This window comes from Pteropus alecto, unplaced genomic scaffold (assembly GCF_000325575.1).
Source record: "Pteropus alecto unplaced genomic scaffold, ASM32557v1 scaffold87, whole genome shotgun sequence".
NCBI lineage: Eukaryota > Metazoa > Chordata > Mammalia > Chiroptera > Pteropodidae > Pteropus > Pteropus alecto.
The window spans coordinates 21,155,940-21,169,774 of NW_006443225.1; the positions used below are offsets into that span (position 1 = coordinate 21,155,940).

General features: G+C 55.3%; 1 protein-coding gene across 1 annotated transcript in view; it reads left to right on the forward strand.

Moving 5' to 3' along the window:
• The first annotated feature begins 1,379 nt into the window (after window positions 1–1,379).
• The window catches only part of CA3 (carbonic anhydrase 3), a 37,301-nt gene continuing 24,845 nt past the window's right edge, over window positions 1,380–13,835 (forward strand). The window contains exons 1-2 of the mRNA XM_025041166.1: window positions 1,380–1,516; window positions 5,151–5,227. Coding sequence (XP_024896934.1) covers window positions 1,380–1,516; window positions 5,151–5,227 — 214 coding nt within the window. The remainder of the gene's footprint in view (window positions 1,517–5,150; window positions 5,228–13,835) is intronic.

Genomic DNA, 13,835 nt, shown 5'->3' on the forward strand with positions numbered 1-13,835 from the left:
GGGAGAAGCCACACGATTTAGACTCCTTATTTCCAGTGCAGCTGGTGAACACACATGTCCGCAAAAATCCACGTTATTTCTTCCAGTCCTAGGGCTGAAGGTCCAGGGCACAGGACGGAATGGAAGTAGGCCCTCCTGCCTTCTGTTTCTAGGGCTGGAAGGGGGAAAATAAAGTAAATTTATATTAGACTTCCCCCAACAAGATTTTAGAAAAGATTCATCTCCTTTTAACGCAAGGCAAAACAGCAAGATTTTCAAGACAGCCCTTCCTGGCCCTGTCTCTTTCCCACACAAAAAGGGACTCAGGCATTTCACCCGGTCAGCAGAGGCCATGTGTCTCATTCTGAGTTTGCTCTGGTTTTCGATTTTTTTCAAGTTGCTCCAAGCCAGAGAGAGTGACCTAGAAGTGTGACTCACTTACACCGAGCTGATCTCTGCAGGGCTTTGGCCGTAAGTAAGCCAAGACTTTTAAGGGCTCTCGAAGGCTCAGCCAGGGTGCGACTTCCTTTGGCCGTGAGGCCCGCCGGAAGGGAATGTGCTCAGAATATTTCTCCGTGGAGTCTCGGGGGCTTCTTTAGCTTCTGGAATCAGAAAACTCCAGAGGCTGCTGGGCCGACCGCCACTGGAAGGGCCGGGGGCTCCAAACTCCAGGCTCAGGAGGAGTTGTGCGGAGCGAAGGCCGCCGCCCACATCCCCTTAGACCCCGTGTATCTGGCCCTGGGGTGGAGTTTCTGAACACGCACTGCTCGGGCCCTGCAGCCATGTCCCCAGACCCTTTAAGACTGCCCCAGACTCTGCCTGACGAGTTGGTAGAGTTCCCACCGCCTTTGTGCAGCCTCCCGAGGATTACGCAACGAGGGATGGCAGGCTGGCGGGCGCCCTACTTTTCCATCGCCCCCCGGAGGCGGCCGGGACCAGCCCGCGAGGAAGGGCTCCAGGGGAAACGCCTCCCGGCTGCACATGCCGATGACGCTTTTCTTTTCTTTTTCTTTTTAAATTAAAAAAAATGTTTTCAATGACAGTTGACACGCGGAATTATATTACCTTCGGGTGGACAACAGTTATGCCAAATCGGACATCGGCATAACTGATGGAACGATCACCCCGATACGTCTAGCACCCCTCTGACGCCGTACGTAGGTGTCACAACATTCTGGACGATATTCCTTCCGCTGCACCTTCCAGCCCTGTGACTGTTTCGTAACGACCGATTTGTACTTCTTAATCCCTTCCCCTTTTTTCCCCACCCCCCAGGGCCCCCCACCATCTGGCGACCCTCAAAGTGTTCCCTGTCTCCACGGGTTTGTTTCCGTTTTGTTTATTTTGTTCCTCAGAGTCCACACGTAAGCAAAATCATATATGCCCATGATGCTTTTAAAATGGAGACCCGCCGAGTCCAAGGGGGTCCTTCGGGGCCCGACCGGCGGAGAACCAAGCCCCAGTGGGGACACCACTGGAGCGGGGGCCTCCGGGACAAGGAGGGGGTGACCTCACGCGGCGATTCGATCTGGGGAAGGTGAGTTCCGAGCGATTCCTCCTGCGGGTGCTTCCTGGGGCGCTCGCGGGCGGAGTGCTCACCATGCGTCTTTCGTGAGTTCCTGCCACAAGCCACCCGCACCCCGCATCGGAGCCCCCCGCGGAGCTGGACAGGGCTCTGCCGCGTGGGGCTTGCAGCTGGCACCGGCTGTCGTCACGCTTTTCTGTCTCGATTTTGTTTTTTGGTTAAGGTTGCGTGTCGAGTCCTCCCTCCGACTTCTGATATTACGCGTACGGTGCCAAATCGTTCGCTGCGGAACATGATACGGCCTCGGTAAAGGCCAGCGGCTTCTTCCAGAAAAGCATCCATAACTTTTGGGCACGGGGCTGACGGTGCCATGCATTCTGGGTACTGCACCGTTTTTAAAAGAATCACTTTAACTGTAAAAGGCAAATTCGACTTCTCTTAAGGACCCGAGTCCTTAAGACAACGTGGTGAGAGAGAAGGGGTCACCTTTTAACGGCAGCTAGACGATCGGGTTGGAAGCAGGAAAGATCGGTGTCTTCGCTCAGATCAAGTACACGCAGTAATGCCGTGACGTGGTGGACATGCCTTCTGCATGACATGCCTGTGGCATCTACTCAGAAAACAGCCCGCGGGGCGGAACGCCAGTGGTAATGGACGTGACCTTTCCGGCCGCGGCCCCTGGCAATGCCACGGGTAATCCTAGATGACTGATTTTTCCATTTGGACGTAGCCGAGACTGACGGGCCAGGTGTCCTGCCTAAAGCAACTGATTTACGATTTGGTTTAGTCTCCTTCCTGCTCGCCTCTTCCAGAGGGAGACTGAAAAGCCAGCCTTTTTCTCCACCTCTGCAGAGGACCTGGAGGTGGGGCTGGCTGCCACGGCGTCTGCCACTTGTCAGGCGGCTGCCGAACCGAGGCAAAGGGTCAGCGATCGGTGCATGAGCCGTAGGGACTCTGAGCACTGCTGTTACACTCAGAGGCTCGAACTGCAGCCGCTGGCGTAGGACTGAGTCCAGACGAGGCTGAGTCGAGCACAGCCGGTCCCTGTTCCACAGCACACACGCGAACCCACGAGGGCACCGTGGAAGGTGGGCGCCGCCTCAGGCCCCGCCACTTCTGGTCGCTGAAATGAACTGTGGCTTTATTTCGTGCCACAGTTACTCACACTGCCGCTGGCTTCCCCAGGCTGCCTCCTTCACCACCAGGGCTGCCCCCCAAATCGCTCAGCCCAACTCCCGGGAGCGGACGCAGTGACCCCCGGCTTCTCCGGGGAGGACACGTGGGCTAGACGCACTGAGCGTGGGAGCCCGGAACCCCACGCAGCCCCACTGTGTGCTCTGAGCGCACCTGCTGAGCCCTACCTCCCCGTCTCGTTTGTCCTCTGCAGGAAAAGCGCGTAAAGCCAGGCCAGGGGGAAGGTCACAGTTCGTTCTGGAGTGGACGCCTGTGACCCCGTCTTCTCTGGAAGCTGACCTCTGCTTCCGGTGCCCGGGCTGAGTGGCGAGCCTGTGCCTCTGTGCCGCTTCGGCCTGCCCAGGGCCGTCCGGACCTTGACCTTGCCTTTGACTTGGGGTGGGCCTCCCAGCACGGACCCCGACAGCTGCCTGCCTCAGGACTCCGTCTCTCGCCCGCCAGCCCAGCCCAGCCCAGCCCAGCCCAGCACCCTCTCGTCCCACCCTGTACTGTGACCCAATACTGACCATCTACTGAGTCCAGGCCCAGATGACTCCTCGGACCAGAGGCTGACAGTTCAGGGACAAGCCTCAGTGGCAGGGGCCGGGAGCCAGGGGCAGTGTGTGCTCCGGCGGCCGACATGGGAGCGGACATCCAACCTACGTGAGAGAAAAGCGAAGGCAAGAACAGGAGCCGTCGCCCACGTACCGAACCTGCTGACAGCGACCGTGTGCCACGCCGAGCAACGTGAGGGCCACGTGGGCCACGTTTCCGCTTCGAGAGGCTCCACGCTGTGGAAAACCGTTTACGGGTATTTTTACTGAAAAATGCAATTCTTTTGAATGGGCACTCTGTTCGTGGGGTTCTAAATTCAAGGTATAACAGGGTACACAATAGAAGACTCTCTCTCTCCTCCTCCATCCCAGAGAGAACCGAACCTTGGATTTGTCTCGGACTCCGCTAGAGATAGATATTTGACGCACGACATGACAACAAATACACGCGTTCGCTTCTGGTGTTTTAAAAATACGAATACTATCTACGCTTCGGGGCCTTGCTTTTTCTCCCCGGCACGTCGACGTGTCGCTGTGTCGCTCTGCGGGGAACGCGTTCCTGGCACTTGACAGTACTCGGCTGTTGGGGTCACCCCTGGTTACTTCACCATCGATGACCAGCGACTCCGGGTCACTGCCAGGCACCGTGAGGAGGGTTGAAATCGATGGTGCATTTTGCCAGGGACTGCGGGGGGCGGTGAATACGCCTCGGACCAGCTTTTCGAAGCGCTCGCTCTCACCGACATATCTGAGACCCTCCTAATGATCCTCACACGCGGGGGAAGGTGATATGTGCTTTTTTTTTTCCCCCACTGGAGGAAAAACACACAGGACAGGCGAAGGTGGCATCTTTCTTCACCAAGAAAGTCGACAGCAGGACCGTCATCTCTCTGAAGCGCCCAGCGCGTGTTGGCGAAGCCCCTTTCTGCGTGCGATGCAGGCGCGCAGATAAAAGCGTCGTTGAGACCGTTCTCTGTTCTTCGGGCTCTTTTAAAAATATCTGGTTCCCCGGCCACGTATAAAGGAAAAGAAAGCAAACAGCTTCTAGGACAGGGACTAGTTTTATGTCATCAAGTGCAGATTCCAGCGAGAGTCAGCCGTAGAAGTCACGGAGACGAGGGAGGAGAGAGGTTTTCCTAAGGCCGCGTGGGATATTGTGATTTATAATATACGTTTGGTCTGTCTCCCTTTTCTGGCACAGAGCCCCTGAAAGCCTTGGAATTTTCTAAGTGATGAAAGCGAAAAGGTGTCTTGTGTTATGTTAACGAGGTGACATCTGGACCTCGCTTAGGCATGAGGGCTGCTTGCCCGGAGAACCCGCTCTGCGATTATGATGATTTTCTTCTATTTTCCAGTATTTAATCGTTATTTTCAAATACATTTTGATAGTTGGATCCATTTAGTACCTTGACGTTAAAGTTCTTCTAAGCCATTATTTTAGGAAATTAAAAATTTTAAGTTCATTTAACTGAAATAAACATCAACGCTTCTGGGAAGTTCTTTTTTCCCCTTTTCATTTTATATCATTTTAAAACTGAATGTCTTTCTGCATAAAAAAAAAAAGGACCCAAAACATCCCTGGCGATCAAGTCTGGTAAATACCCTGAAATCGGGAAATAAAGCTGTTTTGTAGACAAGTAAGAAAAAGAGCACCTGACCAAAAAAAAAAAAAAAAAAATCCCCTAACTTCTTTTTATGCACCAGAGAAAAAGAAAATGAAACTCCTTCAGCTCTGAGGAAGCGTCGTGCGCCACACGCTCGTTCACGAACGTGACCCGTTAGGATGGCCACCCGCCCGCGTGGCCGTGGGGCCGCCTGCGTTTCAGAGGCCGGAGCGTCGCGGGCTGCGGTGACGCGTCGGAAGGCAGGCGCGTGGGCTCGGGAGGACATCCTGGAGCTTAACGGTGCCATCTTCCCAGCAAGACGCGTGCAGTCACGCGAAGTGGAACAAACCCGGGCTGCCCAGAGCTTGGCATCCACTCAGGTGTCCTCACGGGTGAGTCCGGGTCAGGTCGGGTCAGGTTTTTGTGAAAACACTTGGCTTTTAGGGAGTCGCGGATGTCAGAGCTGGAGGCCAGGCCTGTGTTCGCATTTCCTGTGCCCAGCGGGCGGGGCCAGCACGATGGCAGCCTCGTGGCAGGAGGTGGGGGGATCTCGAGGCAGCTGAGGTCTGAGGCTGGCTCGCTCCTCGGTGGTGCTGTGGCGGTTGCTTGGCCCCTGCGAGCCTCTGCTTCCCCACCTGGAAGATGACGCAAAGGAGCCCCACCCGGAGGGTCTGCGGGCTCAGTGGTAACACCTTGTGCCTGGTACCTGGTAACGCGCAGTGATTGACAGCTGCCGTCACCATCCGTGGGAAGCGGCATCTAAGGAAATAGAATTCAATCTTTTTTTTCCCCCCAGCCCGTCGGGTTGGGTCACACTAGGGTCCTCAACACGCCCTATCTCCCCGGAGTCCCTGCCCTCATGCAGCCGCGCCCATGCCATCTGTGGGAGTGGCCGTGTGACTTGTTTGGCCAATGGGACTTCAGCAAGCCACACCAGCGCATGTTTGGAACACAGATCGGCCAGGCGAGAAAGGCCTGCCTGGCTCCCCACGACCCCAAGGGGACGCCGGAGAAGCAGAAGGCCGGCTTGGTCCAGGGTCGCTTCCTGTTTCTCCTCCTCCGTGCAAGAGCCAGTGGAAGCTGCTGGCAACAGCGCCCCTCAGCCCCTTGACGGCTGGGGGGTGGGGCGTCCCAACAAGGCCCAGCCCACCGAGGCCCAGGATGACCTGTGCGTACGTTATCTCCCCTCCCCCACCCCAGACACCCTGAAAACCGAGTTCTAAAGCAGGTGCAGGCGGCTCACTCAGCCGGCCAGGGAGGAGACGGAATCCCCTGGAGGAGCAGGCGGAGCCTGCGCTGGCGTTTTACGCGGATTATGTTCCTTGGTTGTAGCTTTTGGTTAAAAAAAGAAACGTAAAAATAAAACAAGAGATAGAGATACAGAAAGAAGAGTTGAAGTCCCAGTAAATGCTTCTCACCCCGTCTTTGGGGACAAGTTCCGTAGCCTTTTTTCCAAAAGTCCTTCCAGAAAGAGTTAAAAAACATGAGATTTTGCATGCCTTTCTCTCCTTAATTCTACCTGCTTGAAATAGTAACTCTCCATATTTTAAGTAGGAAATCAAGCCAACCAGATTTCAGTTGTAAGGCGAAATGCCAGTGTTCCCTGAAAACCAGGCATTCGTGCGTTCTGAAGACACTTCTAACACATCCTCGTCCAGCCGCAAGGTGAAAATCAAGTACCGAGATTGGTCTGGGCGCCCCACATTCGCGCTTTCTGGAAATAAAAGCGAAGTGAAGACGTCCGAGATGGAACGCTCACTGCCCGTCCCCAACAGCCGTGCCTCCCGGGACTCCTGGACGTGGCACCCCCACTGTCCCCACAGCCGGAGATGACCGTGCAAGGCCTCTGAGTATTTCCTTTCGTGAAGACTACCTATCAGGTCACCAGCAAGTTTAATAGCTTTTTCCTCCTCCATTTATTTTAAATCCGTCGACTTCCCCCCAACTTCACAGCAACCTACCTACCCCTCCACTACCAGTTCCGGGGAGATCACGCTTTCGGAGAGAATGGTGGTCACGTAAGAGATAAGTGATCTCCCCAGGAAGTGCCCCCCACCCCATCAAAATCGAAACGAAACCCCGGAGAAGCGGAGCCGGGCGTTGGAGGCAGGTGCGGCATCGCCCCGAGGGCGGGTACCCCAGCAGGTCTGAGGCCCGGACCCCTGCAAGCTGCACGCGCCACTCTCCTGCTGAGCTAAGACTCGTAAGGGACGGGATCTGTTCCTGGGTGGTGGTGGCCACAAGCCAAAAGGGAAAAGCTGGCCAGTTCCGGCGCGCGGGCCCCCCGCCAGCGGCCATGAAAGCAAAGAGCTCACGGTCAGGGACTCCAGTGACTCCAGCAGGCAAGCGCCGTGTACCTCGCGCCCTGAAAACGGTGCTGGACAGAAAGACGACCTGAAAAGCACCTGGCCCGGTGTCCGAGGCAGTGGGCCCGCCGCATGGACGCCGAGTCCACCCAGGATGGCTTGGTGGTCACGGCTGGTGTCTTGTAATAGTTCATTTTAAGACGCACCTTTGCTCATCCCTCTCCAGGCCCCAGAAGAGTGCCATGCACGCGCACGCAGCACAATGACTCCTTCTGTCTATGCGGGCGACAGACTCTGCCGATCACTCAGCAGATGCAGACTCACCCCCTCCCGAGCCCCGTCTGTGAAAAAGCGTCTCCTTCACCAAAAGCTCCCCTGCTGCCTTTCTGCTGAAGGGCCAGCACTCAGCGCGCGCCTTGCTGTCCCCCGAGCTCGCTCTGCCCCCACGAGCGCATGAGTCCTTTCCGCCCCGGTTCCGGTCCCTCCGTCCTGCGGGTGGGCTGTTGCGGCCCCTCCCGGGCTCTGCCGCACGGCTTTCAGCGTCTCGCTTTCTAGGTCATCTTTCCGTCCGTCACCATTTTCAGGTTTATGTTGGCTTTCTACGTCTGGGTGCGCCTGTGTGGGGCGCGTGCGCATTGATAAACGTTCCGTCCCCTTGCCGGGTCCACCCCTGCAGCGTGCGCGGCACCCTCCTGTCTTTTCTTACAGGCTTCGTTTTAGCGTCTGGTTTGTCTCAAATGCGTATAGCGACATTCGCTTTCCTTCTGTGTCCTTTTGTTTGGAATATCTGGTGTGTGTTCTTACTTCTGAAGTGAGTCTCTTGCAGGCGGCATATAGAGCTTGTTTTGTGTTTTGTGTTTTGTGTTTTTAACCCATTCAGCCATCCTCTATCTTTTGATTGGCGTATTTAGTCCATTTTCACTTGAAATAATTATCTATAAGTAGGGACTCGTCGCCGTTCTGTTCGCTGTTTTCTGGCTGTTTTCATAGTTTCTCTTTGTTCTTTGCTCTTTCTCTCTCCCCTAAGGTTTGATGACTTTCTTTAGTGTCAGTTTAGATTCCTTTCTCCTTTCCTTTTGCTTATTTACGATAAGTAAATCATCTTTCAAACAGACATTATAACTCAACTCAGATATCGCCACCGTTTTATAGACTGATGACAAGCTAATTCATCGTCCTGCTTCCCACAAGAAGCCGAGTCTTTCTCTGAGGCCTCATCTGTCTACCCAGCTCCCCATCTCACCCTGGAGCTCTGAGCTGTTGGATTTTCTCCTCCATCTCTTGGCCACGGAGAGAGGGCAGAGGGCTGCCTTTGGCTGCAAGCGGCAGCCGCCGCCGCCAGCACCACCAGTGGACGCCGAGCGCCACCTCGCCCAGCCTTCCGCAGCAGCCCGGGCTCCGCATGCCCCGCAGCTGGCACCGCGGGCGGCTCCTGCTCAGGCAAATTCGATACTCCCGGCTCCGTTCCAGTTTGTGATCTATTAAAAATTGAAACGTATTTATTCTCTGGCTGGGAAGGTTCCGGTTTCTGGTACTAAGATTAGACCAAGTCTTAGGTAAAGGGATAATATCTCTTTCCTGAAAACGGTGCCCTAAGAGCCTGCTACATTCTCCAGAGCGGAGAGGTCGCATGGCTCAGTGTGCATTCACGCAGGATTGCCTGACTGAAAATTCTATTATTCCAGGTCCACGTGGATGTTACTCTCGTGGGCTCAGGCTGCTTCTTCTCCACAGCACAAACGTCCCGCGGAAATAAATTAACAGACTCAATTCACTTGTTTACCCATCTCAGCATTTAACAAATATTTATTATCGGCCAAGGATCGTGGCAGAATCCTAGAATCTTCTCATCTGGTGGGGAGATAAGTATGCGCGTAAATGTAACCGAGGTTTGAATATGAGACGTATCCTTGGAAAGATGCGAAGCAAATTCTGTGGCAACACAGAGCTCTCACCCGACTTGGGAGAGTACGGATTTCACGAAAGACTCTCCATCTGCGAGGCACTTGGAATCATGGGTCCGACTCTCCCAAGTGCATAGGCGTGTGGGGAATCGGAAGCTGGATGTCCCCATGGAAGGGCAGGATGTCCCCATGGAAGGGCAGCTTGGACAAAGCCTGGCGGTGGAGAGAGACGCAGGACATGCTCGGGGCTGACATATTGCCCCGTCTTCCTGAAACACAAGCAACGTGAAGGGAACTAGTCAGGCGCGAGCCCTCGAATGCCAGGCGGTGGTTTCCGCCTTCGACACGACGCGGTGGGCCGCGGTCGAAATGCCGTGGACGGTGAGGTTGGGTTCGAGACGGCGGTGCAGCCAGACGCTGAGCTCAGTCCCCCACACGGGCGACAGGCGCACAGCCGCGTGTGGGATCGTTTTCCTCCGAAAAGGACGCAGAGCTAGGTGAGCACCGGCTCCGCAACCACAGGTAAAAGAGGTGCCTCGAGACGGGGAGGGAGCAGAGACAGGACTCCGGGCTGAGCTCCGGATGACGCGGGGTGCTGTGGGGACAGACGAGGCTTCCGAGAGGGACTCCGGCTTCACGGGCCCTGGGAAGCAGGACGACTAGTTAGCTCGTCGTCCGTCTATACAACAGTGACAATGTCTGGATCGAGTTATAATATCTGTTTGAAAGATGATAGTCCATCGTTTACAAGAAAGAATAACTCCTACATTCCCCAAACACAGGATTATCCGGGGGAGCAAACATGCAGGCACCTCATTTCAGAGCGACACGGAAAAAAATACAGACACAGAAATCTGGAAGTAGATACTTTCGCCTCCAGCACAGAGGATGACGAAAGGTGAGATGAAATGATTCGGAATCTTTGCCCGATAAACCTCTGCGACTTAAGAAAGCGAACCCCGCGTGGCCAGACGCAGCCCCCCTAACGTTGTTACGGTGACAGGAATTTCTCACATCGCCGTCTGGGTCACTGAATCCAGTCTCCGGCCGCACACGGGGCTTTCTCTGTCAGGTCAGCTCCGGGAAGAGCTGGAAGGTCACTTCGCAGATTTGGCGCACGTTTGATTCTGAATCAACTTGTAGAGGGAGGGCGGCCTCCCTCTTAACATTCAAAAAGATGTTCTCCCCGCTACCTTCGGTAGAGCCCGGACTTACTCGTTCATTTTTAAGTTCGCGGAGAACAGCAAAGTCGACGTTCCGATCGCACGCCCGTGACCCCGCTTCTTGCCAGTGTTCTGCTGGCACCATTCTGCCAACAGAGCGCAGGGCCGGTGTCCCGGGGCGCTGTGGCAGACGGGGTGCAGGAGCGGCGAAGGCCGTTCTGGAGGACTAGGGACGGCCGTGTGTAGGATCCGCAGCTTACGAGCCCGTCGGGGTTCACGCTCTGTGAGTGCTTTACGTCTATTTCTGCTGCTTGGTCTTCTGTTTGAACGCCCCAGCCCATCTCAGCCCTTCAGGGAGAATAAACGGAAGGGGGCTTCGTGCAGACTTCAGCCGGACTCCCGGAGACAGGAATCCCGGTGACAGTGGTTGTCACGAGAAGCGTGACGATCGGAGGAAGCCAAGCTAACGCTCTCTAGACGCAAACACCCCCTTCCAGGACGGAAACCTCAGAGGTTCTCGAAAATCTCTAAAGTTATTCAGATTTTTTTTCTATTTTACTTTGACTGTTTCAGTAAGGGAGATGAGGTCCCTGTGGTCACCTTGGGTGACTTTAGTGTAGTTATGAAGTGAAACAACCTGGCGTGTGGCTATAAGCGTTCGACTCAGCAACCATCTCTCTGTGCTTACGAAAGTAGAGATGCTTTTCGTTTATACAGACGAAATAGAAAGCAACTTCGACCTTCCAAAAACGATAAATCCCTTCTCTACCGTATATACACATAAACCATTTTTCATTTATGTCTTGGGCTTTCTTCCTTTTCTTAGACAATATTTATTTATTGTCTTTTATCAGGAATTGTTCTCTCAGTCTTATATTAAAGACGCACAATTTAAACGTTTCTCTTACCAGATGAAGGCACAAAAATAGCCGAAGGCCGAAACAGCGTATGTAAACAAAAGTCTTTGAACGGATCTTTGAGATGTGGAATTTATGTTTTCATACTATTCTAGATTCTTTGGGAATGTTTAATTGGATATCACAATTCTGTGAGCTTTGGCCATCTACACCTGACGTGTACGGTATCAGCAGAGTGTGGTCCCCGTGTGCCCGTGTGTGCAGCCCCAGCTACTGGGGTTGGGCTGCGACCCGTCGGCTGGACCCACAGGCCCTGGCTCAGCCCCGCGTGTGGGCAGCGGGAGCTTCAAGGAGATTTAAGTTACCTTGCGGGGTCCAATGACACTTAGAGCCGGTGAGCTGATTCTGCAGCTTAGTGTTAGTAACTGGGGTTCCATCTCGTCTAAGACGTGAACCCATATCACTGTTTGTATTAAAAGAAAAATCCATTTCTTTCCCTCACTTAGGACTCGGGCTAGGTGATGTGTCCGGTGTCCCACACCCTCTAGACCTGTCCTTCCTCATTCTTTCTCAGTCACGCTCTCCTTTGAGATTCCGATCAAAGTTGCGCCCATGGCCCTTGAAAATGCAACGTATTCTCAGAAACACACATGCCCCCCAATTTCAGGTGGCTTCAGTGTCGTTATGAACCCTGAGCCCCACCGAGGAATGGGATCCCCACACGGCGCAGGCTTTAACGTTCCCTGCCGTCCGCCAGGTGGAGGGCAGCCCGGCGAAGACAGTTCCCTAGGACACGTGCCATCGATCTGATCTTGCCCTTTGCGGCACAATCTTGTCCACGACAGGCAGAGTCCCCGCAGAGCGAGGAACGCCTAGGGCGACACCCAGAGACGGTCTCTGATTCACAGCTCGGTGAGGCAGAGTCGCTCGCTGAGCGTCAGCGGGCTTCGGAGAGCCAGGGCCGTGAAGATTCGACTGTGCCGATGAGTTGCACGTGGAGATGCGCAGAGCGGCCCGGTTCTGACACGCGCCTTCGGTCCTGCAGGAAGGAACTTGCGAACTCCAGGAAGACCCACGTTTTTTTGGGGGGGGGAAGGCATTCTTTGAGAAAAGCTGCACCTCACACCCATTAGATGGCTGTGACTCAAAGCAGAGCGAAACGAGAGACCAGAGGAACGAGGGCTGGTGACGAGGTGGCGAGAGCGGCCTGCTCGGCGGCCGCGGGGTGTAAAGGAAGCGCCCCAGCCGCCGCCACTTGCCGGGGGAGGGCGCCCCAGACGGCGGTTCGGAATACGTGTTGATTTCCCAATATTTCCCTTCTCCGCGTCGGGTGGCAGCTAGGTCAGTGCGTGGTGTGGCATGTGTGGGAGCAGGCTGGTGGCCAGTCCCACAGTTAGGGACAGCTGGTGCGTGAGAGGCCACTCCAGCAAGGTGGACGCACACGTCGGTGTCCGTGCAAACGCCCTCGCCCTGCGGCCCTCGGAGCCGGGAGGAGTGGACGCTGCCAGGGCGGGAGAGGCTGCGGGAGCAGCGGGCGCTGATAAATGAGCAGGGGGCGGGGAAGAGGGCGCGGTGGGGGGGCTGCTCGGATCACTGGGGGGCCCCGCGGGGTTCTCCGGCGTGGCTGGCAGGGCGCACGGGGCGGACCCTCCGGTGAGGGCGCCCTTTGTGCAGGAGAGGTGCCGGAATTCACAGCGTCCCGAATCTTGGAAGCACTGTGGAGACGCTGGGCCTGGTCCCACAGGGGCTTAACGTGGCAGAGGGTTGAGTTACAGTCGTGGGGCAGTACTGAGGGTCTTACAGGTGTCACGGAGCAGGGCTGGGTCACGCAGCCGGCAAAGTGCAATACCCGGAAGGTCACCCCGGCCTGGGGGGTCCCGGCTTTTCAAACGGGACCCGACAGGATAATTAGTCACATGATTTAGTACGTAACTAGAGGGATCAGTCCCAGTCTGAGGGAGCCTGCCATCTGCAGGCAGACGTAGGTGGGGACGTGACTGTGCTCTGCCTGGCTCTGTGATGGACATGAGCCCAGGCTGGTTAAAAGTGGTCCCTTAGGCTGCAGGAGCCTGGGTGGGGCTCACACCGGGAGAGACTTCCTCAGACGGGCCAAGCCAACCAGGTGACACGGTGACAGAGACAGCCAAGGCAGTCCCAGCCAGAGGGCACAGACGCCCAGGAGCACGACTGAGATGGAGAGATGGTTTGGAAAATGCCTCCGACGGGCTGTCGCGTCCGCTCGTTCAGGAGGACTTATTAAGCACCTGCTGTGTACCCAAGTGCTTACATGGCAACTGAGGTTCAGAGGGTTTGAATTTTGCCCAAGATCGAAAGTCACGTGAGAATCGAGGACGCAGGCCCAGGACTCCTGGTCCCACAAATGCCCTGCTGGCCCTCTACCCATGACCGACAGAGAAGGGATTCTTGAATTAGGGAGCGAGGTGGACAGACGACCTGTAAGCTCTGTGACTGTGAGCCATGAATAATGTCACTCGAGTGCTTTGGCTCTGCACATAACGCCTGGATGGCTCCTGACGCCTTTGGGTGGTCCATGACACCTGTCTGCGGACACTCTGAAGTCGGAGCAGCTATCCTGCAAATTTTCTGAAGTCATCGAGCACCTTCAAACACGCGCATGGATGTTTTAATGTCCCGTTCTCCTATAAATGCCTGGACCAGGCCGGCTGAAGGTCACTGCAGAGGACGCATCAGTGGGCTGAGAGAATGTCACCTGGGCAATATTTGACCTCCGTAGACAACTGCTTTACTC